The 27826-nt window shown below is 40.1% G+C and overlaps 1 protein-coding gene across 1 annotated transcript in view; it reads right to left on the reverse strand.

Annotated features, from left to right (window-relative positions):
• Window positions 1-27826, reverse strand: part of LOC113257545 (cyclic AMP-dependent transcription factor ATF-7) — a 75570-nt gene that overhangs the window by 17511 nt on the left and 30233 nt on the right. The window contains exon 4 of the mRNA XM_057318829.1: window positions 963-1059. Within this exon, the coding sequence (XP_057174812.1) occupies window positions 963-1059 (97 nt within the window). The remainder of the gene's footprint in view (window positions 1-962; window positions 1060-27826) is intronic.

Here is a 27826-nt window from a genome sequence, read left to right on the forward strand (position 1 = left end):
GGCTGGTGCACACAGCAGCTATTCAATAAATATTTGCTGAATTAATAAAGATTAAGAGATCTGTAAGGGCAAGTTCCTTTCTTCACATATAAAAGTATGGAGAAGGAGGTTCTCTCTTTCCTTCCCTACATCTTGGGTTGCGTTTTGGCTAATAATACTTACAAAAAATTGTGTCTTATCTGAGTTATTAACTGATGTAATAACTATCAACTAAATCCCCCATTGGCTAAATACTGCGGTAAGCCTGCTTAACTCAGGCTAAATCAGAACCCTTCATAGTGTCAAAAGAAAAGGCCCACTTTGTTTTGTATGTCTGTCTAGCTGAAAATGGCACGATTTGAGAGCAGTTTCTGAGAATGCTCCCTCGGGAATGGCATATGTAAGCAAGGCAGTATCTACAACAACCAGCAAGAGGTTCCAGGTCACCCAAATTGGCTCAGAAAAGTCCCATTGACTAAATGTCTTGTCTGAGCTTTGGAAATGTGCCCTCAATGCTGTCTGGGTTCACAAGGCAAGTTGAATTTACGAACTGACAATCTGCCTGCTTGGGGAAAACTGACACCCAGTGGAAGAGAAGCAGCCAGGCAAGCTCGGCTTTCTTGCTTTCTTTTGTTCACCCCTTCGCTGTGGGTAGAGAGAAATGTCAAAGGCGTCTTTTGTTTGTAAATCTTCCAAAGTCTTAATAAAAAGAAGGCAAGGAGGGAGTAGACTGAAAAAAGCCAAGACAAAACCTCAACACACCTACCCTCAAAAACCGCAGAACCCAATCTGATATTAAAACAGAATGGAGGGCACAATAGAAACTTGGGAGCTTTTAGTGTTCCTTTTTCCTGATTAAATGCAGATCACATAAGGGCTCTTAATGGGAAAAGGGGAGTAGAGCTCCCAGTACATCTGGTCCCTGGTATTAATCTTAACTGTCTGCTGATATCAAGGCACGTGGCTTCTGGGGCAGCAAATACCTGCAATGATGACTGAGTCAGTTCGGGCTGGGCCAAATTTCAATGTCATCTCATGCTTGTGTTTATGAACTGCCAGGTGGTCCTCGTTTGTAAATCTCTGAAACGAAACAGAAACAGAGATGTGAAAAAAAAATAAGCGATTCAGTGCCCTTTTAAAACGTCCTACCAAACATCCTGCAATAAGGATGGTCCCTGGACAGAGGGGCTAGAGAGGGAACGGAAAGGAGAAAAAACTGGAAGTGATGGAAAAGGAGAGAAGATGGATTAAAGGAGAAAATGGGGAAGGAAAAAAAGAGGCACTAGAAAGCTGTGAGGAGAGGGGAAGAGGAGGGCCGCAGCACCAACTGCTCTGTGATATCAGGTCCAAACGAGAGAAGTGGACAGATTGCTGGTGAAGTGGGGTCCAGGCAGGAGGCTCCAAATGAAAAAAACATTTAGGCAAGGCTCGTAGCGAACAAGGGGGAAATAATTTTTAATAATAATAATAAAGAGAGAAGGGAAAGGCTGGACACTCGTTGGTCATCACAAAAATAGGAAATTCAGAATGAAGCTCTCCATGGTGGGGCTGAATTAGACTATTTATGAGGGGGCTAACAGGGAGATAAATTATGCAGGATTAGGAGAACCATTTAACTTCCTGGCCCCCACAGTGCTGCAGCAGGCGCCTGCCCAGCTATTTGGCTCAGGGTTTTAATGAGCCAGGATGGAGCCATAGAGGACAGGGGCCCAATGGCCAGCAGTAACGGCACACACCAGCCCCATCGGCCAAATGCTGTCTCCCCTCATCGGGCAGCCCGCCTGGGCTCTGTCGGCCATAAAGGGGCCAGTGCAATGCTGCTGGCTATATAATGACAGAATAAAAATGCAAGCAAAAAAATGTTAGGGTAGGGAGAAGCCTGTAGGCAGCATGAGGGAAAGGAAAAGGAGATGGTATAGAGGTTTTATTTATTTAGGGGTTTGGGTGAAAAGACAATGAAAAGGTGAGGCTAGGTCAGCCTCAGTTTATGACATGTAAGACAGGGTTACTGGACAGTAATTTATGCTTCCACCCCTTCTTTAGAGCAGGGGAGGTGAAGAGAACAGATGAATGCAGTAATTCAAAAGAATGATACCCTCAAAATTCCCTTTGAGGATGGCTGGCCTGGTTCCTTCATTAAAACATGCCTGCAACACAGGAACAGCTTGGATGCTGCAGCTTCCCACAGCTCCCTCACCAGCCAGCCTCTGAAACATGCTTCTGTTTGTCTTTTTGTTTCTAAAAATAATGACTGGTTAGTCCCCTTTTTACTTTCCACATTAGATACACACACACTTCACACCAAACACTGTACCGTTAGCTCTTTTTTCCACAGTGCTTCTTGACTGCAAACCAAATAGACAGGAGCTAGCCCCACCCATCCCAGCTCCTATCCAGTCAAGAAAGTGACACTCAAAACTTCAGTTTAAGTTCCTTTATTTTACCTGGAAGTAGATTCTTTCCCCAAATTTGCTCTGAGCCCTATCACCACTAACGCTAGCTTAAGTTTATAAAATCTTCCCAGGCTAGACCTACAGGCCTGACGGGAAAAGTGAATTTTCTTTCTTTCTTTCTTGTTTTTTTTTTAAGATTTTATTTATTTGACACAGAGAGAGACAGCCAATAAGAGAGGGAACACAAGCAGGGGGAGTGGGAGAGGAAGAAGCAGGCTCCCAGTGAAGGAGCCTGACGTGGGGCTCGATCCCAGGACTCTGGGATCATGCCCTAAGCCGAAGGCAGACGCTTAATGATTGAGTCACCCAGGCACCCCGGAAAAGTGAATTTTCAATTCAAAGTATGAAGAACCAAAAAGTAAAACTGTCAAAAGACTGCCTGAGTGGTTTCTGATGGATCCAGGATAAAACTGATAAAGTACGGGGGAATTTAGCCAGGAACTTTAGTTTTCTCTATTGTTGGTTAACCCCAGGCATCAATCGTTTCCTTCATAGATTTCTCCCTAAGGACAAAAGGGTGGGGCTGGGGGTGAAGAAAGGAAGAGAATAGTCTCGTTAACCAGGGGTATGATATTTGTAGGTTAAGTAAGTCACTCTTGAGGTTCTGGGATTGCCAGGTATTTGGTAAAAGGAAGTGAACAGAATCTAGTCTACAACAAAGAAAAGCCATCATTTTAGGGGAAGACGAAGAGTAGTGGATTAGGCAGAGGTACAAAATTTCAAAACATATTGGTAATGTTCTAACAATCTTTTTCAAAAAGATGCTTGTAAGTATACTTCAAGGAAATTTCACACAGGTAGCTTGAAAAGTTTTGTACAATGTTCTAGAATCTAGAAGAATGACTTTCAAGCAAAAGTCCTTTTCTACTATCAAAAATCAAGTGTGCTCAAAACTGAGCCGAAAGACTTGAAACCTCCATCAGGTTTTACTGTGGTTAGGGTCACTTACTGTTGTACTTCACAGAGGGGCGCCTGGTGGCACAGTCGCTTAAGCGGTGGACTCTTGGTTTTGGCTCAGGCTGTGCTCTCGGGGTCATAAGAACTCATCATGGAGTCCGCTTGAGTTTCTCTCTCCCTCTCCTGCTTGTGCTCTCTCTCTCTCAAATAAATAAACCTTTAAAACACTTTTTTAAAAGGCAACTCCCCTTCTATTACAATTTTGCTACATAGTCCCGACCTGTCTTATTTGTCCTCTAGTTCTGGTTCCTCTCTGCTGCACACCCCGGCCTGCACTCCCTTCCCTGCTGCCCTGCTCCCCCCTTGAGCTATTTATTTTTTCCCAATCAAAAGCTGGGATCTGAAAAGAACTGAAGGTGGCCAAAGGGATTTCCCACCCATCGGCATCTCAGAGGGCTTGATAACCGTGAACACAGATAGGAAAAAAAATTACATCTTTATTCTCACTAAATTCTGAAATTTAACATTCCTAACTCATAATAGAAATCACACATATCTTCTTATCACATGTATCAAAATATCCTTTATACTCATCACTACTTTGAAACTATGGGAGTCACAAGACCTACCACCAGAACTTGTTATCTACTGCATTAATTAAAAAGCACACATATGACATTATCAAATTTTTAAAAAAGATTTTATTTATTAAAGAGCGTGTGCAGGAGCACATGCATGCATGAGCAAGGGGAGGGGCAGAGGGAGAGGGACAAGCAGACTCCCCACTGAGCGGGGAGCCCAATGCAGGGCTCGATCCTAGGATCCCAAGATTATGAGCTGAGCCGAACTCAGGCACTTAACTGACTGAGCCACCTGGACACCCCTACATTATCAAAAAAAAATTTTTTTTAAGATTTTATTTATTTATTTGACAGAGAGAGAGACAGCCAGGGAGAGAGGGAACACAAGCAGGGGGAGTGGGAGAGGAAGAAGCAGGCTCTCAGTGGAGAAGCCTGACGTGGGGCTCGATCCCAAAACTCCGGGATCACGCCCTGAGCTGAAGGCAGACGCTTAACGACTGCGCCACCCAGGCGCCCCTACATTATCAAATATTTTTAAAACATTTTTGGTAACTGTATTTCAAAATAATTGGTTTCCTTTATAATCCTATGTATTTTACTTTATTAATTTAAAAACAACATTATGAAAAAAATAATAATAAAAACAACATCTAACAAGGGGGTTCACAGACTTCACCAAACTACCAGTGGGGGTTATGACACCACAAAAGAATCCCTGAATAAATTAGGCAGTGAGCTTCTGAGGAGGAGGCAAATGGGCAGAATTTTAAGCAGCACAGCACTGGCCTGGTCTTGGGTCCAGTCATCTCTCCCTTTAATTTTTTTTTTTTTTTGAAGATTTTATTTATTTATTTTGAAAGAGAGAGAGAGGGTGTGTGAGCAAGCAGGGGGAAGGGCAGAGGGAGAGAGATTCTCAAGCAGATTCCACGCTGAGCATAGAGCCCGATTTGGGGCTCAATCCCATGTAAGAGATCATAACCTGAGCTAAAATCAAAAGTCAGAAGTTCAACCCACTTAGGGGCGCCTGGGTGGCACAGCGGTTAAGCGTCTGCCTTCGGCTCAGGGCGTGATCCTAGCGTTATGGGATTGAGCCCCGCATCAGGCTCTTCCGCTGTGAGCCTGCTTCTTCCTCTCCCACTCCCCCTGCTTGTGTTCCCTCTCTCACTGGCTGTCTGTCTCTGTCAAATAAATAAATAAAATCTTAAAAAAAAAAAAAGTTCAACCCACTGAGCCACCCATATGCCGCTCTCCTTATAATTTCTAATACAATTTTTATATGGCTAGAGCAGGAAGGGGGGAATAAAAGTATACTAGAGCTTTTTATCAAAGTGAATGCTGATCTGGCTATTATTTTCACTGTTCCTTATATGCTTTCTCATTTATTAGAAGTTAACCCTTAAGAGGGAGCCTGGCTGGCTCAGTTGGTGGAGCGTGCAACTGTTGATCTCTGGGTTATAGGTTCGAGCTCCATGTTGGGTGTAGAGATTACATTAAGAAAAAATACTAAAATCCTTAAAATTGCTTTAAAGTTAACTCTTTTTTTTTTTTTTTTAAGATTTTATTTATTTATTTGACAGAGAGAGACAGCCAGCGAGAGAGGGAACACAGCAGGGGGAGTGGGAGAGGAAGAAGCAGGCTCATAGTGGAGGAGCCTGATGTGGGGCTCGATCCCATAACGCCGGGATCACGCCCTGAGCCGAAGGCAGACGCTTAACCGCTGTGCCACCCAGGAGCCCCTAAAGTTAACTATTAAGAAGTCTCTAGACCAGTCTTGAAATGCGTGCTTAGTAAACCATCCCTCTGAAAGCAATTTCTCAATTAAAATATCTAAAATCATTAAGTGATAAAAATTTTGACCTTATTAGATAGATCATTCTATTTAATTAAAATGGGTGGAGGGGCTCCCAAAAGGATTTCCTCTTTGAATTATTGCCCATTTAAAAATCTAACTCTCCTATTTGTTAATACCCTTAATGGGTCTTCCTTTGTTCTTTGGTCTTACCTATGACTAAGGTTTTGGCAAAGAGCCACTGAGGGAACACTCACTCTGGTTGTAGGGTAAATAATGATAATTTTCAAGGAATATGTAGATATTAACCATCTCCAAGATAACAGAGGGTGGATTATCATTCCAAATGGAGACTGAAGAATATAAGTCATACTGAATCAAGAAGGCAGTTTATATGCCTCAGGAGAAGATTTGTATAGTAACTATGGTTTAGCATCTAATTTGCTCAAGTAAATGAATCAGGGCAGTTTCTTGGCATAAATGGGTGAGGAGAAGTATTTTGTGCTAATGCGTACCCTACAGATCACGATGATTTAGGTCCGTCCTATCTAGTGTGGGAGCCACTAGCCACACATGGCTACTGAGCACTTTAAATGTGGCTAGTCCGAATTGAGATGTACTATAAGTCAAAACATACACTGGATTTCAAAGATGCAGTACAAAAAAAGGAAAAAAAGAATGTAAAATATCTCATTAATTTCATGTTGATTACATGTTGAAATAATATTTTGGATATACTGGGTTAAATAAAATGTATTATTAAAATTAATTTTACTTGTTTACTTTTACTTTTTAATGTGGCTACTAGAAAATTTTAAATTATAAATGTGGTTTGCATTATAATTTCTTTTGGACAGCTCTGATCTAGATAATATTCTCAAAGATCTGATGGGAATTTTAATCACATGCCAATCTTGAATCTTGCCCCCCAAATCCATTTTCTCTAAATACAGTTTATACTATATGGCAGTGGTTCTCAACCAGGGACAACTCTGACCCTCTGGGGACATTTTATCAATGTTTGGGGGCATTACTACTTATCACAACCAGAGTGATGCTACTGGTCTCTACAAGGTAGAAGCATGGGATGCTGATAAATATGCCAAAATGCACAGGACAGTGTCCTAAAACAAAGAATTATCAGACCAAAATGTCAACTATGTCTTTGTTGAAAAATTTTGCTACATGGTAACAGGAAAGAGAAAAAGAAACAAGAAAAAAAAAGGCTGTTTTTTAGTTTCCCTTGCCAAACTGCCAACACATGTTTTTGGATCTAAAACTTGGAAGGAAAAAAAACACAGGCAGAAAACTCCCAACCTCATTTTATAAAATGGCTGATGTACTACAGATCTGCAAATACTTAGGATAGGGAAATTAGGAAGACAGAGACAGAAGGCACCATAATTGGGAGAAGAACAAATTAAGTGGAATTCTCATGCATCACCTTGTTACAAAGAGATAATACAGAAGAAGCAAATCAAAACAATTTGGCTACTTTTGATTTTTAATCTCCAATGGAGATTTTCTTGGTTTAAGAAATGTTAAAAAAACCTAAAATGGAATGTCAGAGGCACGAGGATCAATCTGAAAACTGGTATCAGTTGCAGAATGGGCAGGGAAAGTATAGTTTCTCATTAACAATTTTCCACAGGAGATGTTTGGTAAAAATTCTTTCTGTTTCTAGGCAGTTTCATTCTCATCTATCCTTCTGTGATAGAAGCCAGAATCCTATCTACCAGCAAGCTGACTAAATGAACAGAGCTAAGTCAAGAGTTAGGAATGGGCTGAAGAACAAAGACGGTGGGAACTGTAAATCAGGAACACATCTCCAGTGAATAAAGTCTTAAGATTTTAAATTTTTAAAAATTGATGTACCAAAAGAAACATATTAAGTGGACAGCTGAATTTTTTTTTACAGATTTGAGAGCGAGCGAGCGAGTGCAAGCGGTTGGGGTGGGGGGAGAGGGAAAGAGAGAATTCTCACTCCCTGCTGAGCGTGGTGCCCAACTCGGGGCTTGATCCCAGCACCCCAAGATAATGACCTGAGCTGAAACCAAGAGCCGGCCACTCAACTGAGTCATTCAGGGTACCCATCAATGAATTTTTATATAAGTAAATGCCAATGTAATGAAAACCTAGATCAGGACACGACATATTTCAGGTACCCCAAAAGGCTTCCTCATACCCCTCTTTTCTTAAGCTCTTAAATGAAATAATTACATAAAACAGTATAGTACCTGGCATACAGCATATACTCGGCTAGTTCTCTGCATTTTTAATCTCAAGGGAGACAAGACAGGTATTGTAGTAAAACTTGGTTTTTCTTTGCAGAATAACTCTAAACAAGTCAACGTTTAGAGAGAGTTATTTTCTTAATCCCATTAAACTAGTCTCCCAGAAACTTTTTGAAATAACAGCACTAAACAGAACTGAAGAGAAGGCTCAGGGCAAAGGAAAGCTCAAGCCAAACTAGAGCTAAATTTCTGCCTGTTGACTCTGAGCCAGGAACAAGCATATGGGCATTAGAAATGTAATAGTTTCAAGCTAAATCCTTGGTAAAGTATTTTGACCAATGAAATTTCTGTGCAATATGCACTCAAACCCTGGCCAAATTCATTCCTGAAATGTTGTTTTTGGCCACCACAGTTCAAGTTTCCATGTGGGTTTGCCTCACATTTTAAAATGCTCTAATGCCTTGACCTATGATTAATACATGTCCCTTTCCTTGTTTTAGAAGAGCAGACTGGGGGAAGGAGACAAATTAGAACTCTTTGGTTATTAGGAAATGAGCACTGAATGCCTAAACTATCAGGGAACAATACAAGGAACTGAGTTTACATTTGTGATAGTCTGAAAGTTCATTTATGCTGAAACCTAACTATCCCCTTCTCCAAAGCCTCTGGGTCTGGCAGCACTTCAAGGACAGAATAGTTTTCTTTTATTGCAGTATCTACACATGGACATATTTTGATGAAAAGAAAATTGCATGAAAAAGCCACAGCAAGTCTAAAACCTATGGGGAGTAAGCTCTAAAATACAGTGATATCAGTACTAAACAGGGTGGAAAAGAATAACCCACCTTTTCCTGAACATTATATAATTTCTTTAATTGATCACATATTCTGAAAGGAGAAACTACGAGATCTGCAACAGTCCTAATAATGCTTCCCACCCTCATTGCAGCGCTTCTATTCCCAGTGCAAGAGACTGTTTGGGAAAGTAGGGAATGGGAGAAGAAGGCGAAGGACTAAATAAACATACCTCGAAGCCAACATAACTTTCATTTGTACCTTAGTCAATCCCAGGTTTCTGTTCTCTACTTCAAGATGCTGCTATTTACTAAATGAGTCACACATCCTGCTTTGAATGCTTCACAGCTCTTGAATGAATCATTTCAAAGTACAGAATTGTTCAACAAATAAATACAACCACAGCAGTGGCAGCTCACAGGCTGTATGTGTGAGCAAGGTAATTTATAGAGGAAAAGTAAGAACAGGAAACTTCTTCCCAAAATACTCCAAGAGAAAATGTTGTCAGAGCAGTGAAGGAGGACAAACGAAAGGGGGGAAGAGAAAAACCCATCAAATTATACCCAGGGTAAATTCCTCTGTCTATGGGGTAAGGAATTTTCTGTTTGGAGAAGGCTGTTTGAGTGTCTTAAAGATTCTGTCAGCTGACTAAAATAGTCCACTGTAAAAAGAAGTAATTTTAAGAGCAAAAACATTATTTGATAGTTGGTCTAGCAATGAAGCCACCTAGTAGAATTTAAGTTCTTTAAGAGCAAGGATCCTCTTCATTTGTTTGTTCATGGAAGCATCCCAAGCACCTAGAATAGTACATGCACACAGAAGGTACTTAATATTTGCTGAATAAATGCCAATTAGCATATATCGGTAAAGTGCTACAAAGCATCCCCAACTTACAAAACTCTTGTCCATGAGTTTAATGGTGGCAGAATTTTCATTATAACCAAAAGAAGAGTGGATATTTTAAATACCCAACTTTCCCAATGGTACTAGAGGCTGGGTCCATACAGCACTTGGAATATTCTAATGCAAAGTGCTTAGAATAAGAAACAAAATTTTTTTTCCAAATTAAGACAAGAAAAAGTCAAAATGGCAACAAAGGGGATTTAAATCACTGGAAAGAATTTCTTGATTCTGAGGAGAAGGGGGTTGAAATCATTCCAAAAGGATATTTTAAAGGAATATAAAATGCATTAGTTTTCTGGTCCTCTTGTATTTTTAGGACTTAGTTTTTCCTATTCTTTCACTGATGCTTTCTATGCAGGTCACTCTCTCTACTGATCTGCAAAGTCTACTTGTTCTCAGTTTTGATGCCCACACAATTTGCCTATTCTCAGCCATGTCTTCCTCTCTCTCCTCTCTTCATTCAAATCCTACCATTTTTCCAAGGCCCACCTGAAACTCCATTGCTTTTTGAAAAGTTCTCTCATGCCTCTTTAGTAATCTCTCTTCCCTAAACTTGTATGGTACTTCAACGGTTCGCGCCACGTAATTAAGAATTGTAGTCCATGTAGTCTCACAGTTTTCTCCTTTAAAGTACACTGTAAACCTCTAGAGGGTTAAAATGTATCCTACATCTACTCTTTACCCTCCCACTTGCCCCATCCTGGGGTCTGGCCTAGTGGTGAGCACACAGCAGGTGCTCAGTAAATTCCTGTTGGAGTGGTTGTGTCAAGTTTTATCTAGCGGTATGAATAACTGTTCAAAAACTTTATCACCTTTGGGTCTTAAGACTTTAATAGGGCACACTTTCAGAAGGATCTGATGCCTTTCCATCCCCATTTCCAAAGTATACTTTATTACTCGAATAAATGAGAATTTGTGTATCCTCTCCACTATTTTGTTAGACACCAGATTTCCATCTACAGCAATTTCAGCATGCTGGAGTTACACTGCTGCAGTATGAAAGGACATTGATACCATGTCTTATGGGTTAATTCACTTTCTTCAGATAACCGGGTCCATTGCTGAACTTTATTTTACTACCAACTAAAATGCTCTGTGCAAAAGATGTCAATTTGGAAATAGCAACCTTTTCTTTCTTCACTTCCCAAATCACGAGTGGTAATTTCAACCACATCCTTTTAAGCATTGTCTTTTAGGATCCCAATTACTTGAATTTTATAGGGCACAATATCAGCACCCCACAGGAGTCAAAGCAGTGTGAAGAACTGGATTCTTCCTTTTAAGACTAATGATACAACTATTCCTCTAAGTAGCTTAAGTTTTAAACACTATGCCATACCTGATCACTCACTTTAATTTGGGTTCCTTGTTCCTTCCCTTTGTTTATGACAATGTGAAAAATCATGACCCCACAGGCGGTGTCTTGTGCCAAGCAGGTACCCAACAGATCAGAGCAAAATGGGAACTGAGCTTCAAAGGTCATATAGGCCAACTCCAACAGGGATTGAGCAGTATAGGAAAGAGGGTGGCAAATATAATTTCTTATCAGTTTAAGTTGGGCAAGGTTGGATATTTTGTTTTTAAATTCTGCCTGTTGCTCAGTGCAACTGAGAAATATAATCGTATTTCAGGTATCAATATACTTAGCCAAAGTCCTAGTCATCTCAACTTCTTTTGTATCATAGTAAACCAGTAAGCATAAATCCTCTTTCTTCTTCTTTATAATTTTTTATTGCGGTAAAATACACATAAGTTACCACTGTAACCATTTGTAAGTGTACACTTCAGTGGTATTAAATACATTCACACTGTTGTACAACCATCACTACCATCCATCCCTGTAACTCTTTTCATCTTGTAAAACAAACTCTAAACTTACTAAACAATAACTTCCCATTGCCCCTTCCCCCAGCCCGTTAACCACCATGGTACTTTTTGTCTTTATGGTTCTGACTACACTACGTACCTCATATAAGTGGAGTATTTGTCTTTTTGTGACTTACTTAGCATGTCTTCAAAGTTCTTCCATGTTGTAGTACACTGCAGAATTTCCTTCCTTTCTAAGGCTGAATAATACCCCATTGTGTGTATATACCACATTCTGTTTATCCATTCATCAGTTAATGACGGACATTTGGGTTGTTTCCACATTTTAGCTATTGTGAATTATGCTGCTATAAATATGGGTGTACAAATATCTCTTCAGGACCCTGCTTTCAATTCTTTTGGGTATATACCCAGAAGTAGAATTGCTGGATCTTATGGTAATTCTATTTTTAATTTGTTGAGTAATCACCATACTGTTTTCCACACTGGCTATACAATTTTATATTCCCATCAACAGTGCACAAGGGTTCCAATTTCTCCACATCCTCGTCAACACTTGTTCTTTTCTGTTTGTTCTAAAGTAGCCACCTTAATGGGTGTGAAGCGGTATTTCAATGTAGTTTTGGTTTGCATTTCCCTAATGATTGGTAATGTTTAGCATCTTTTCATGTGCTCATTAGCCATCTGTATTTCTTTTTAGGAAAAATATCTATTCAAGTCCTTTACCCATTTTTCAATGAAGCTGTTGTTTTGCTGCTGAGTTTTAGAGTTCTCTATATATTCTAGGTATTAATCCCTTATCAGATATATGATTTATAAATATTTTCTCCTATTGTGTGGGTTGTCTTTTTATACTGTGGATGGTGTTTTTTTTTTTAAGATACGTCGTTTTATTTATTTTTTATTTGTAGGTAATTTATGCAATTTACTTTTTTTTAAGTTTTTATTCAAATTCCAGTTAGGTTACACAGAGTGTAATATTAGTTTCACATGTACAACGTAGTGATTCAATACTTCCCTACAACACCCGGTGTTCACCAAAACAAATGCCCTCCTTAATCCCCATCAGCTATTTAACCAATTCACCCACCCACCCCGATAGTGTCTTTTTAAAAAAAATTTATTATTTTATTATTTTTTTAAGTAGACTCCATGCCCAACATGGGGCTCAAACGCATGGCCCCAAGATCAAGTTGCATGCTCTACCAACAGAGCCAGCCAGGTGCCCCTAACAGTCTCTTTTAATGCACAAATTTTTAAAATTTTAATGAAGTTCAACCTGTCTATTTTTTTTTCTTTTCCAAGAAACTACTGCCAAAACCAATGTCATGAAGCTTTTGTCCTATGTTTTCTTCTTAGAGTTCATTGTTTTAGGTCTTAATTTAGGTCTTACATTTCAGTCCCTGATCCATTTTGAGTTAATTTTTATATATAGTGTTAGGGAGGGGTCCAACTTTATTCTTTTGCATATGGAGATCCAGTTTTCCCAGCACCATTTCTTGAAAAGACTGTTCTTTCCCCACTGGTCCTGATACCCTTGTCAAAAGCCATTTGACCATATATGTGAGGAACTATTTTTGGCATCTCTATTCTATTCCATTGGCCTATATGTCTGTTTTTTTTTTTTTAAAGACTTTATTTATTTGACAGAGAAAGTGAGAGCACAAGCAGGCAGAATGACAGAAGAGGGGGAGTGAGAGAGAAAGAGGGAGAAGCAGGCTCCGACAGCCCGACGTGGGGCTTGATCCCAGGACCCCGAGATCATGACTTGAGCCGAAAGCAGATGCTTAACTGACTGAGCCACCCAGGCGCCACTATATGTCTGTTTTTATGCCAATACCACAATGTTTTGATTACTGTAGCTTTGTAGTAAGTTTTGAAATCAGGAAGTGTGAGTCCTCCAATTTTGTTCTTTTTCAAGATTGCTTTGGCTATCTGGTCCCTTGAGATTATATATGAATTTTAGGATGGGTTTTCTATTAATAAAAATGTTATTGGGATTTTTATGGATATTGCATTGAACTTTATTGCTTTGGGGTAGTATTGATATTTTAACAATATTAAGTCTCCCAATTCATGAACATGGGATGTGTTCCCATTTTTTTAAAGATTTTATTTATTTGAGAGAGAGAGAGAAGAAGCAAGGGGAGCAGCAGACAGAGGGAGGGGGAGAAGCAGGCTCCCCACCGAGCAGAGAGCCCAACATGGGGCTGGATCCCAGGACCCAGGGACCATGACCTGAACCGAAGGCAGACGCTTAACCAACTGAGCCACCCAGGTGCCCTGGAATGTGTTTCCATTTACTTACATCATCTTTAAATTCTTTTAGCACTCTTTTGCAGTTTTTATTGTCCAAGTCTTTCACCTCCTTAATTCCTAAGTATTTTATTCTTTTTGGTGAAACTGTAAATGGAATTTTTTGTAATTTGGGCTACTGACTAGAATCCTTTCGTCTTTCAGGACTCCCTCAAACATTTCTTTTGGGGCAGGTCTAGTGGTCATGAACTCCCTCAGTCTCTGTTTATCTGGGAATATTGTAATTTCTCCCTCACTTCTGCTTTTTGTTTTTAAAGATTTTATTTTTAATTAATTTCTATACCCCACATGGAGTTCGAACTCACAACCACAAGATCAAGAGTCGTGCACTCCACTGAGCCAGCCAGGTACACCTTCCTCACTTTTGAAGGGCAGTTTTGCTGGATATAGGACTTTTGATTGGGAGTTGTTTTCTTTTAGCACTTTGCATATATCAGCCCACTGTATTCTGGCTTCCAAAGTTTCTGATCAGAAACCTGGTAATACGGGTGATGCCTGGGCAGCTCAGTCAGTTAAGTGTCTGCCTTCGGTTCAGGTCATGATCCCAGAGTCCCAGGATCGAGCCCCTGCTTTTCCCTCTCCCCCTGCTCCTCCCTCTGCTTATGCTCTCTCTCTTACTCACTCTCTCATATAAATAAATAAAATCTTTTAAAAAAATCTGATAATATTACGGAGGACCCTTTGTATGAGATGATTCACTTCCTTTTTGCTGCTTTCAAGATTCTCTCCTTGTCTTTTCAAAGTTTGTTTACAAAGTGTCTTAGTCTGAGTCTCTTTGAGTTCATCTTACCTGCAGTTTGTTGAGCTTCTTGGATGTTTATAAGTCATGTCTCTCATCAGATTCAGAAAGTGTTCAGCCATTATTTCCTCAAATATTCTCCCTGCCCCTTTCTCTCTCTCTCTCTCTCTTTGTCCGGGACTACCACAATGTGTATGTTGGTCCACTTAATTGTATCATATAGGTCCTCTAGCTCTGTTTGCTTTTCTTTAATCTTTTTACTTTCTGTTTCTCACACTTGAAACTTCCATTCTCCTATCTTCAAGTTTGCAGATTATTTCTTCTGCCTGCTCAAATCTACCTTCAAATCTCTCTAGTAAATTTTTCATTTCAGTTATTGTACGTTTTAGTTCCAGAATTTTTTGGTTTCTTTCTAGGTCTTCTATCTCCTTGTTGATATTTTCATTTTGTTCACACACTGTTTTCTTAATTTTTGCTACACCTTCCTTTAGTTCTTTGAATATTTTAAGACAGTTGTTTTAAAGTCTTTATCTAGTGAATCTGCCATCAGGTCCTTTTCAGGGTTTCTGTTAATTCATTTTTCCTTCAAATAGGCCATACTTTGCTGTTCCTTTGTATGCCTTGTGATTTTTTTTTTGTTGTTGTTTTTGAACACTGGGAATTATTTTTTAAAGATTTTATTTTAAGGGGCGCCTGGGTGGCACAGCGGTTAAGCGTCTGCCTTCGGCTCAGGGCGTGATCCCGGTGTTATGGGATCGAGCCCCACATCAGGCTCCTCTGCTATGAGCCTGCTTCTTCCTCTCCCACTCCCCCTGCTTGTGTTCCCTCTCTCGCTGGCTGTCTCTATCTCTGTCGAATAAATAAATAAAATCTTAAAATAAATAAATAAACAAAATATTTTATTTTTAAGTAATCTCTACACCCAACATGGGGCTCAAACTTACAACCATGCTCCAACCAGGTGCCCTGAACACTGGGCATTTGAAGAATCTACTTAATAAAGCAGTAACTCTGGAAATCAGATTCTACCTCTTCACCAAGCCTTGCTCTGATTTTTATTATTGTTTTTGTGGTTTTGATTGATGCAGGGTATCTCTGTGCTGAGGATCAGACTGATGCATAAACTTACTATTTTCTTAGGTCTTTTCTGAAACTTTCCCTGGGCTCACACAGTCACTTTCTAATTTTCTTATATACGCAGTTGTTTTGAGGGCCCTAGTCTTTAATATTTGGCTCCCAAAAGGGGGAAAAGTGAAGAATAAAGGTGGGGGAAGGTGCAGACCTTTGAAATCCCTTGGAAGTCACTTCAGCCAGATGGCGAGGTGCTTGGAACAATGAGGGGAGGTGCAACAAAAATGGCTACCTACCTCTCTGTCTACACCTCTGAGATCAGAAGCAACAATGAACAATCAGAGCAGCAATCTGATATTTGGAAGACAGGATCCTCTCTGCCCATCTTAGCTCCCATATGTTGTGTATAAGCTGCTCTAAGATCACATGCACAGCTGCCTGGCTCCTGGCTGGGGGTGGGAAGAGAGTAGCTACTACTGTGCTGAGCTGAAATTGACTAAAATTAATCACCATTTACCTTCTAATCCTTTCCCCCTGTAAGCTGCCTTTAACAGACCCCAGAATTCCAAAATAGTTGTATCAGACAGATTCTGCCAGTGTAATTGTTGTCTCGGTGGGGAGACCAATTCCTGGTGCTTCTACTCTGCCACCTTCCCAGAATCCCTCTCCTCTCAATAAAATTCCCTGTGATGTTTTCCAGTAGGGCCATAAACTAAATTCTGAATCCAATGACTTTAAAACTGGAACTCTGTATGGTTTATCAGCCTCTCTTGTTCTGAAAAGACTGTTGTCAATTAATGCCTTACATACTGGATTGTCTGCAGAAAGGGGGTGGTAGTGGAGCAGTGACAGGGAAGAAGTAATTAGGTTTGAGGAAGACACTATTGGTTTTTTAACCCAACCCCCATTCCCAACCCTTCTCCCTTGTTTGCCTCCCACTATAAACGCTGAAAAGCCAGATACTTCCTCAGCCTCCCATGCAGCTAAGATTAAAGCTGTCACACAGTTTAGGCCATAGAAATCTACTGGGGGCTGGGATAAAAGACTGCACTTATGGGAAAGCTTTTGTTTCCTTATAAAGGGGAAACTAAAAGAGGAAAGTTCCTGGTGCTACTTCTTTCCTTTTCTTGCTCATCCTCAGACTGTGAGGCAACAAACTTGAGACTAAAAGGCAAATGCTAAAAATGGTGGAGAAGAAAGGCAGAAAGAACCCAGGTCCTCAATAACCTTGTTTAGCCGCTCGAACAGTCCTAATTCTAGACTTCTTATGTTACAAGTGTTCACAAAGTTTAAATCTACAGGAAGTAGTTGCAGCTGAAACCATTCCTAACCAATACATGATGAATTTCAGGATATACAGATTTTTCCTCATTTTCTATTTAAGGAACCTGAAAATGGAATATGGAAGACAGTATCTCATTCTACATCTTCATGAATATTTATCAGTTGTACCTTAATGCAAAATTCCTTTTTCACTTTCACACAGTATACCAAATAAATTACTTCATCTCATCATCACCTATTGCCACAGGGTTCTTACAAACAATGGCTATACACTATTCGGGCTTTAGGGAAGGACAAAATGGTAAAAGAGAGGCACCTTGTCATGCTTCTCTTGAACATATGGAGTTTTAGGTTGACCCACACCTTCTTTTATTCCTGGCCGCCTTTCTCCTTCAAATACCTAATGGCTGGCTCTGCATTAAACTCCAGGGCACTCTTGAGAACTGTGCTTAACGATGAACAACAACAGACCCCATTACCTTTCTTTAGATAGTGGTGACTTACTTGGATGGATTAAATGTTCAACAACTTTACTTTATTTTGCTTTTGTTTCAATGTGGGGCTTGAATTCATGACCCTGAGATCAAGACCTGAGCTAAGATCAAGAGTTGGACGCTTAACCACTTAATCAACCTTAACCAACCGAGCCACCCAGGTGCCCCTTACGCTCAACAAACTTTAAAGGACCAGTGCCTAGGAGCAGAGAAATGCCAGCAGCAATTCAGCAGGGCTTGGAACTGTAAGTTAGGTGGCTAACTGCTTTCTCCATAGCTCCTGCCTAATGGTAGACCTTTTAATATTTCACTTTTCAAATGTATCTACTTAGTTGGAGTACTATTAAAGTTCCAAAAGGGATAACTTTAATTCTTAAGAAAGCAAGGAAAGCTTTTTGGGTCAAAATGATATCACACAGTCCTATTAGGTTCTTTTGGACATTACACATTTATGTTTTTCAATTTCATCTCTCTTCCCAAATTCTTATCAGGATTTCATAAGGTACAGAGTCCTTGAATAAGACATCACTTTGATTTTCTATTTTGCCACATAGTAAGGGTTGTTGTGCCTGGATATTACATATGGGTGGGAAAGACAAAGATACGGTGTGAACACTGTGGATCTTAACTATCAAAGTTGGGATAATTCATTACATTGTGTTTTTCTCTTGGGCTGATGAAAATTTCATTATGGAAAAGAATACTCTAAACACTTCTTGGTAACACGGGAGATTCTGAATGCTTACAATGAGCTGAGCGGAGCATGCACTATAAATCACGCTACAGAGCCTACAAGAGCTAAAATTCTGCCCCTTTAAGGACATGTACAATTTGGTACTGTAATAGTTCAGCCAAAAGAAAAATTGAACCTGAAAGAGAGAAAGTGGGACAGAGAAAAAGAGAGGGAGAAAGGGAGGAAGGGAGGAAAGGACAAGGGTAGAAGAGACAGGGAGGGAGAAAGATAGAAAGATGTAGATACCTCAGTCTCCAAAATTTCAAAACTGAGTTTTTGAATGGTTGGGGCAAGCTTACAAGATTACATTCACTCACTCAAAAATTATTCCAAAATGCACCAATATGTTTTTGTTTCAAACAAACTATCAAAGCTTAACTGTCCAGAGCCTTAGCAACTACAGAAGAGGTTACAGGCTAATAAAGAAATAGACAAAGATTCAAATGGTTTGGCAAGTCTCTTGAATAAGCCAGAAGCTTGTTAGATGCACTGATTCTGCCTTACCACCTTAATTTGATGCAGAAAGAAATTCTTACCCTGACTTACTGAATACATTCAGCTGATTATCTTTGTGTCTAACTTGGAAAGCTTTGAAATAAAACCAAGCAAATAGGGAACTCCTTATATTCTGGATTTTTTTTTTTTTTTAGCCATACAAGATATTTTTTTGGAATGCTGGCCACTGAATAGAGGTCTACATTAAAAGAATGCAGGCAGGCAGGGGAAAGAATGGAGCCTATGCTGTCTACCAGTAACACTTACCCACATTCTTGACTGTCATCGTGACCCACTACGGCAGCAACAGTAGGTACTGGGGAAACTGCCTCTGCTAACCTTTCCAGCCGCATCTCCTGCTGCTCTCCAGCACACTCTGTGCTCCATCAATACCAAGCTACCTGCAGTTTCTCTGGACACAACACGCTGTTTCATCTTTTGTGTCTGCTGTTCTCTTACATGTGGAATATTCTTCTCTAATGTTCATCTCTACCTTCTCTGTCTGGCAAAAAAAAATTTTCTGGCAAATTTTTATTTACCTAGATACTAAACCAGTTAAAACATCACCTCTTCCAGGAAACTTTCCCTAATGTCTACCAGACCTCTCTGAACTTGCAAATACTTATATTATTACATTTATCATATTACATTGTAATTACATTTTTATGTGTCTGACTCCGTTATGAGACAGTGAATACTTTGATGTCTTATACATCTTTCTGTCACTAGTATCTAGCATGGTGTCTAGCATGTTGCAGATATTCAAGTATTTTTTTTTTATTAAATTGAACCCACAAAAGCTAAAAGTCTGACTGAACTGAAAAAATTATTCATGGGCTAATTCCTGGAAACCTGTCCCCAGTCTTACTCGAGGTTAGAGATACCTGGCAAAATACACAAAGGGAAATGCCTTGATTTTATTCTTACAATAGATCCTTTGTGTGCACCAAGTCTCTCACTAGAGACATTTGTGAAAATCCATATTCAATTTTTGATTGTGGTCTAAAATGATAACAAATTGTTCCAATTATATAGAACCTCCCATCCTATTATATCAGAATGTAGACAAACCAGGAGGTGCTAATGGGATCCTATTAACCTTCATATCACATTACAACAGCCCCATCTGTTAAGGGAAGAGAGGAGAGAAAGGATAAATAAAAAGGCCATTAAGCATACTGATGGATGTCGGGGATGAATGAAGACTCTGGTACTCCTCGTCCTCATTTCTTGGTAACAACTCACTATAGCAAATAGCAGATTTCAACCACAGTGTGGTAGACTGATAATGATTCCTATTTTAGTTTGCTAGAGCTGCCCTGAACAAATTTGTCGTCTCACAGTTCTATAGGTCAGAAGTCTGAAATCAAGGTGTCAGCAGGTCTGGTTCCTTCTGAAGTCTGAAATCAAGGTGTCAGCAGGTCTGGTTCCTTCTGAAGATGTGAGGGAAAACCTGTTTCATGCTCACCTCCTAGCTTCTGATGGTTTGCTAGCAATCTGTGGTGTTCCGTGGTTTGTGGTAGCGTAACTCCAATCTACATGGTGTCCTCCCTGGGTGCACATCTGTGTCCACTTTCCTCTATTTATAAGGACACCAGTTATATTAGATTAGGGGCCCAATCTACTCTAATATGATCTCATATTAACTAATTGTATCTACAACAATCCTATTTCCAAATAAGGTCACATTCTAAGACAGTTGGGGCTAGGACTTCAACAGGTAAATTTCAGGGGACACAATTCAACCCATAACAGCTCCCAAAGATCTGTCCATGTCCTGATTCCCAGATCCCATGTTACCTACATGACGATTAAACTGAGGATTTTGATATGAAGAGGTTACCCTGGATGGTGCAGCTAGGCTTTCACAGGCATCCTGATAAGAGAAAGGCAAAGGGAGATACAAAGAGGAGATGGTGATGTGAAGACAAAAGCAGAGATTGGAGTGATGTGGCCATAAACCAAAAAATGCTGGCAGCCATCAGAAGCTGGAAGAGGCGAGGAAAGGATTCTTATGAGTGCCTCCAGAGAGACTATGACCCTGCTCACACCTTGATTTCAGACATCTGGCCAGGAACATTATCAGGAATAAAAAGGGGTATTACATAATAATAAAGGGGTCAAGGGTGCCTGGGTGGCTCAGCTGGTCAAGTGTCCGACTCTTGATTTCATCTCAGGTCATGATCTCAGGGTCCTGGGATCGAGCCTCGTGTCGGGTTCTGCACTCAGCACAGAGTCTGCTTGTCCCTCTCCCTCTGTTCCTCCCCCTGCTCAAGCACTCTCTCTCAAATAAATAAATAAAATCTTTTTAAAGATTAAATTTACAAAAAAAGAAAAGAAATCACAGAGCAATGTCACTCATGAACATGAACGCAAAAATCCTCAACATCAGGGCACGTCAGCTGCTTGAGCATCCAACTCCTGATTTTGGCTCAGGTCATGCTCTCAGGATCCTGCGATCAAGCTCCACACTGGGATCTACACTCAGTGGGGAGTAGGCTTGAGAATTCTTTCTCCCTCTCCCTCTGCTCCCTCTGCCCCTCCCCCCACTCATGCATGGGTATGCATGTGCTCTGTCTCTAAAAAAAATAAATCTTTAAAAAAAAATCCTGAACAAAATAAGTAAATAAAATCCAACAATGTATAAAAAGCATTATACATCACAACCAAGTGAGATTTATCCCAAGTATGCAAGGATGGTACAACATTCAAAAATTAATGTAATCTATCACATCAGCAGGCTAAACAAGAAAAATCACATGATCATATTAGTAGATGCAGAAAAAACATTTGATAATATTCGATACTGATGATAAAAACTCTCAGCAAACTAAGAATAGAGAACTTCCTCAACTTGATAAAAGAACATCTCCAAAAAAAGGTACAGCTAACATCATACTTAATGTTGAGAAACTTGAAGCTTTCCCACTAAGATCAGGTACAAGGCAAGGATGTTTCCTTTCACTATTCCTTTTTTTTTTTTTTTTTTTTTTTTTAAGATTTTCTTTATTTATTTGACAGAGAGAGACAGTCAGCAAGAGAGGGAACACAGGCAGAGGGATTGGGAGAGGAAGAAGCAGGCTCCCAGCAGAGCAGCCCGATGTGGGGCTCCATCCCAGGACTCCGGGATCACGCCCTGAGCCGAAGGCAGACGCCCAACGACTGCGCCACTCACGCGCCCCATCCTTTCACTATTCCTTTTCAAGACTGTACTGGATGTCCTAGCTAATGCAGTAAGACAAGAAAAGGAAGTAAAAGGTATACAGATTTGTGAGGAAGAAATAAGACTGTCTTTGTTGGCAGATGGCATAATCATCTATGTAGAAAATCCAAAAGAATCAACAAAAAAACCCTCCTGAAATTAAGAAGTGATTACAGTAAAGTTGCAGGATACTAAGGTTAATATTTAAAAGCCAACTGCTTTTTTTTTTTAAGATTTTTATTTACTTATTTATTTATTTGACAGAGAGAGAGAGAGACTGCACAAGCAGGGGGAGTGGCAGGCAGAGGGAGAAGCAGGCTCCCCACTGAGCAGGGAGCCCGACATGGGGCTCAATCCCAGGGCCCTGGAATCATGACCTGAGCCAAAGGCAGACGCTCAACCAACTGAGCCACCCAGGCGCCCCAAGATTTATTTTAGAGAGAGAGAAAAAGAGAGCAAGTGTGAGTTCGGGGAGGGAGAGAGGAAGGAGAGGGAAAGAATCCCAAGCAAACTCCCCGCTGAGCATGGGGCCCAACCCCATGACCCTGAGATCATGACCTGAGCCAAAATTAAGAGTCAGACACCCTAATGACTGAGTCACCCAGGCGCCCCTCGACTGTTTTTTTACATACCATCAATGAACAAGTAGAATTTGAAATTAAAAACACAATACCATTTACACTAGCATCCCCCCAAAATGAAATACTTAGGTATAAATCTAACAAAATATGTACAAGATCTCTATGAGGAAAATTACAAAACTCCGATGAATGAAATCATAGAACTAAATAAATGGAGAGATATTCCATGTTCATAGATAGAAATACTTAATATTGCTAAGATGTCAGTTCTTCTCAACTTGATATACAGATTCAATGCACTCCCAATCAAAATCCCAGTAAATTATTCTGTGGATATCAACAAACTTACTCTAAAGCTTAAATGGAGAGGAAAAAGACCCAGAATAACCAAAACAATATTGAAAGAGAATAATGTTGATGGACTGACACTACTTAACTTCAAGATATACTCTAAAGCTACAGTAATCAAGACAATGTAGTATTGGTGAAAGAAGAGACAAAAAGATTAACAGAACAGGATAGAGAGCCCAGAAGTAGACCCTCGTAAACACAGTCAACTGATCTTTAACAAAGGAGCAAAGGTAATACAATGGAGCAAAGATAATCTTTTCAACAAATGGTGCTGAGACAACTGGACACTCACACGCAAAAAAAAAAAAAAAAAAAAAGAAACTAGACACAAAAATTAACTTTCCACAAAAATTAACTCAAAATGGATCATAGACATTAATGTAAAAGCCAAACTATAAAACTCCTAGAAGTTAGCAATGCCTGGGTGGCTCAGTCTGTTAAATATCAGACTTTTGATATCAGCTTAGGTCTTGATCTCAGGGTTGTGAGCGCAAGCTCCTTGTTGGTCTCCATGCTTGGTGTGGAGCCTACTTAAAAAAGAAAAAAAAAAAAAAAGACTCCTAGAAGATAACGTAGAAGAAAACTTAGATAATCTTGGTATGGTGATAAAATTTTTAGATACAATACCAAAGGCACACAAATTCATGAAAGAAATAATAAGACACACTTGTTAAAATTAAAAACTTCTGGGGCGCCTGGGTGGCACAGCGGTTAAGCGTCTGCCTTCTGCTCAGGGCGTGATCCCGGTGTTATGGGATCGAGCCCCACATCAGGCTCCTCCGCTAGGAGCCTGCTTCTTCCTCTCCCACTCCCCCTGCTTCTGTTCCCTCTCTCGCTGGCTGTCTCTATCTCTGTCGAATAAATAAATAAAATCTTTAAAAAAATAAATAAATAAATAAAATTAAAAACTTCTGCTCTGTGAAAGTCAGTATCAAGGGAATGAGAAAGCAAGCCACAGACTGGGAGAAAAAATTTGTGAAAGACACATCTGATAAAGCGAAATATATATCCAAAATATACAAAAAACCCTGAAAACTCAATAAAAAGAAAACAAACAAGTGAATTAAAAAATGGGCCAAAGGTGCACCAGCATGGCTCAGTTGGCTGAGTGTCCAACTCACGATTCTGGCTCAGGTCATGATCTCATGGGTCGTGGGATCAAGCCCCATGTTGGGCTCCCCACTCAGCAGGGAGTCTGCTTGAGATCCTCTCCCTCTGCGCCTCCCTCCACTCGTGCTTGCTCGCTTCCTCTCCCTCTCTCAAGGAAATAAATGAATTTTTAAAAATGGGCCAAAGACCTTAACAGACAGCCCACCAAAGAAGATATACAGATGGATATAGATACACATATGAAAAGACGCTCCACATCACATGTCATCAGGAAAACACAAATTAAAACAATGACATACTGCTACATACTTATTCAAATGGCCAACATCCAGATCGCTGACAACATCAAATGCTGATGGGGTGTGAAAGAATAGGAACTCTCTCATTCATTGCCGGCAGGAATGCAAAATGGTACAGCCACTTTAGAGACAGTTTGGCAGTTTCTTAGAAACCAGATATAGTCTTACCATGTGATCTAGCAATCACACCCTTTGGTATTCATCCAAACCAACTGAAAACTTATGTCCACACAAAAACCTGCACATGAATTTTTATAGCAGCTTTACTCATAATTGCCAAAACCTGGAAGCAACCAAGATATCCTTCAGTAGGTGGATGGATAAATAAACTGTGGTATGTCCAGAAAATGGAATATTATTTAGCACTAAAAATAAATGAGGTATCAAGAAAAAAAATGGAGGAAACTTAAATGCATATTACTAATGCATATTAAGTGAAAGATGCCAATCTGAAAAGGCTATATACTGTATGATTCCAACAAAATGACTTTCTGTAAAAGGCAAAATGGTAAAGATAGTAAAAAGATCAGTGGTTGCCAGGGGACAGGAGAATAGCACAGAGGATTTTTAGGGCAGTGAAATATTCTATGGTAATATAATGATGGATACATGTCATTATACGTTTTCCCAAGCCCATCAAAGCTACAACACACCAAGAGTGAACCCTAAAGTAAACTATGGACTCTGGGTAATGATGACGTGTCAGTGTAGGTTCACCAGTTACAGTAAATGTACCACTCTAGAGGGGGATGCTGATAATGGCTGAGACTACGTACCTGTGGCGACAGGGGAATCTCTGTACCTTCCTCTCAACTTTGCTGTGAAACTGTAACAGCTCCAAAAAAATAAAGCCTTAAAAAAAGTTGAAAATGACTAAATAGCTTGATGCATGCTTACTCTCATAGAGTGCTCAGAAAAGAGCCTGAAAAATTAAGCCTAGAGTACTCATTGCTTATTATTTATTCTAAGACAGAAAAGCATAGCATAGCAGAAAGTCCGCTTCCAAGCAAGAACTGTCTCTTTGATAGAGCTCCGATCCAATTATGCCCTAGCCGCTGATTTTTCTATCACTACTTCCCCTTTGTTTCAGAGACACATCCATGACCTTCTGTTCATGCGGCAGAGGAAGAAATTGCTTCCCAGAAAGCTGAGCCCACTGCATTTTACTAGATAAAGAAAAAACAAAAAGTCATTCGACTCTGACAAGCTGATTACTGTCTATGGAGGAGCAAAATGTCTCCCTTAGGACTAAGGCAATAGCCAACAAGGTGCAATATGCTCAAACCTTTAACCACTGCTCTGCCAAGAGCTGCTCCGTATGTGCACACTACTGTCTGTCCTCGGAGGAGTCACACGCACGTAACTGAGTACGAGCCTCCATAAGGAGGCTGGCTGGCTGTAGTTTCACATGCATACAAAGTGAAAGAACGCTGAAACAAGTCTCCTCTTCCCACTTTTGCATTGCCTTATCTAGATAAAAATTAGAAGAAAAGAAAAGGCTGAAGAGGGGATAGCTAAATTGTTTCATCTATACGGTGCCTTATAAAACAAATTTAGACACCTAGAGCCTGAAAATTTTAGAGTAACTACTTTTATTGTCCCCTCCCAATACAGCCTGAGTGGTCTAGAGCCTCTTGCTCAGTCCTAAGAAATACCTGAAACTGAAGTAAAATGACAAATGTCTGACATTATGAACATAATACAGAATAAAAAATCAATGCACACAGATTGTCACTGTGTAAAAAAAATGATGCTCGCCGAAGTGACAAGTGTCTGTGATACTATCTGTTCACTCTGGTAGTCTAAAGATTTTATTTATTTATTTATTTTAGAGAAAGAAAGAGAGCATGAGTGGAGAGAGGGGCAGAGGAAGAAGAGAATCCCAAGCAGACTCTGCACTAAACCTGATGTGGGGCTTGATGTCAGGACCCTGAGATCATGACCTGAGCTGAAATCAGGAGTCGGATGTTTAACCGACTGAGTCACCCAGGTGCCCCTCACTCTAGTATTTTAGAGCAAAGTCCACCTATACACCCCTCCTGAGATCTTTACAGCTCCACCGAAAACTCTTTTTTTTTTTTTTTTAAGCTTTTATTTGACAGAAAGCCAGCGAGATAGGAAACACAAGCAGGGAGAGTGGGAGAAGAAGCAGGCTCCCAGTGGGACTCGATCCCAGAACGCCGGGATCACGCCCTGAGCCGAAGGCAGACGCTTAACGACTGAGCCACCCAGGTGCCCCCACTGAAAACTCTTTTTACTTGATTCAAATAACTCATGCCAGTAAAAGGATCTGTTGTTTGGTTTTTGGTTTTGTTTTATTTCCTGGTCAGTGATCTTGAGAACAGAGACACAAAAAGGAAGTAACTGAGGCTTAGTATTAAAATGCAGGCTTTTGGGACACTTGGGTGGCTCAGTCGGTTAAGTGTTTGCCTTCAGCTCAGGTCATGATTCCAGGGTCCTGGGATCAAGCCCCCTGTCAGGCTCCTTGCTCAGCAGGGAGCCTGCTTCTCCCTCTCCCTCTGCCTGCCCCCTCCCCCTGCTTGCACTTTCTGTCAAATAAAAAAATAAAATCTTCAAAAAAAATTTTTTTTAATTAAAAAAAATGCAGGCCTTAAAAAAAAAATCCACCCTATTAAGCTGCCACTATCTATCTGATAACCTCTTACGAGTCAAACTTGTAGTCTCTGTTTGATAGGGTGCTGCTCTGAATCAACTTTTCTCTGCAATTACAGTTTTACAAGGATGCACACACCCTGAGACACACACACACACACACACACACACACACACACACGGACATGCATGCATACACACAACTAACTGGGTGTCAGAGGCACCCAGCAAAATAAACAAATAAGATCTCTGACATCTAGAGTGATCGTTTTGGTAGTCCGTGACCTTGCCCAGTAAGGCATTCTCAGCTCTGGAGCCAAGATTTTGACTTCTTGGTCAGAGGTAGAAAAGGTAAGACTTCAGTCAGATATTTCCTGCAGTTGAATGCAGAGTTAGTTTCACACAGTCCACAGTTATACAATGAATCATTATCAGAATCAAAAAGGAAAATACATATTTTAAGCAGCCTTCCAATATAAAGACAGTCAGACAAAACATACAAAGAATACTTGTACTATAAATGCCAACCATGAGACTCTCCAATCTCTTTCAATCCTTTGTGTACCTCCACATATTTTTATCAAATTATTTCACGTAAATATTTCCATATATCTATTTAGCCACAGATTTTCACTTCTAATGATAAATGAGAGGTCCACTGCATTAACACACCACAAGGGAAAAGGAAGACCAGACACATGGAAGTGCTATGAAATCAAAGAAGAGGATATAAGATCTGAGTAGAGAAGAATTTTATTATTCAACAGGGAAGACCCTCCACGCAGTTGTATGCCCAAAGCTTCAGAGGATAAAAAAGCTAGCTGTCCCCAGGCAGAACACACATCTCACTACACCATTAACCAACTTCTAGCCATACCCCAATTCCACCTTAATCATATTTCCTCTTGTTACCAATCAGTATGGCAGCCACTATAACCAAAGCCCCACTATTACGTGACACTCCACAGAGCAAGATACCAGTTGCATCTAGGAGCCTACAGGCATAAAACTAAGAATGGGAAGAAGGGAATATGAATTAGGAAGTAACCCAGTCTAGAATTCACAAAGATGACACCACAA

The sequence above is a fragment of the Ursus arctos genome, unplaced genomic scaffold (genome assembly GCF_023065955.2).
Source record: "Ursus arctos isolate Adak ecotype North America unplaced genomic scaffold, UrsArc2.0 scaffold_26, whole genome shotgun sequence".
In the NCBI taxonomy this organism is placed as follows: Eukaryota; Metazoa; Chordata; class Mammalia; order Carnivora; family Ursidae; genus Ursus; species Ursus arctos.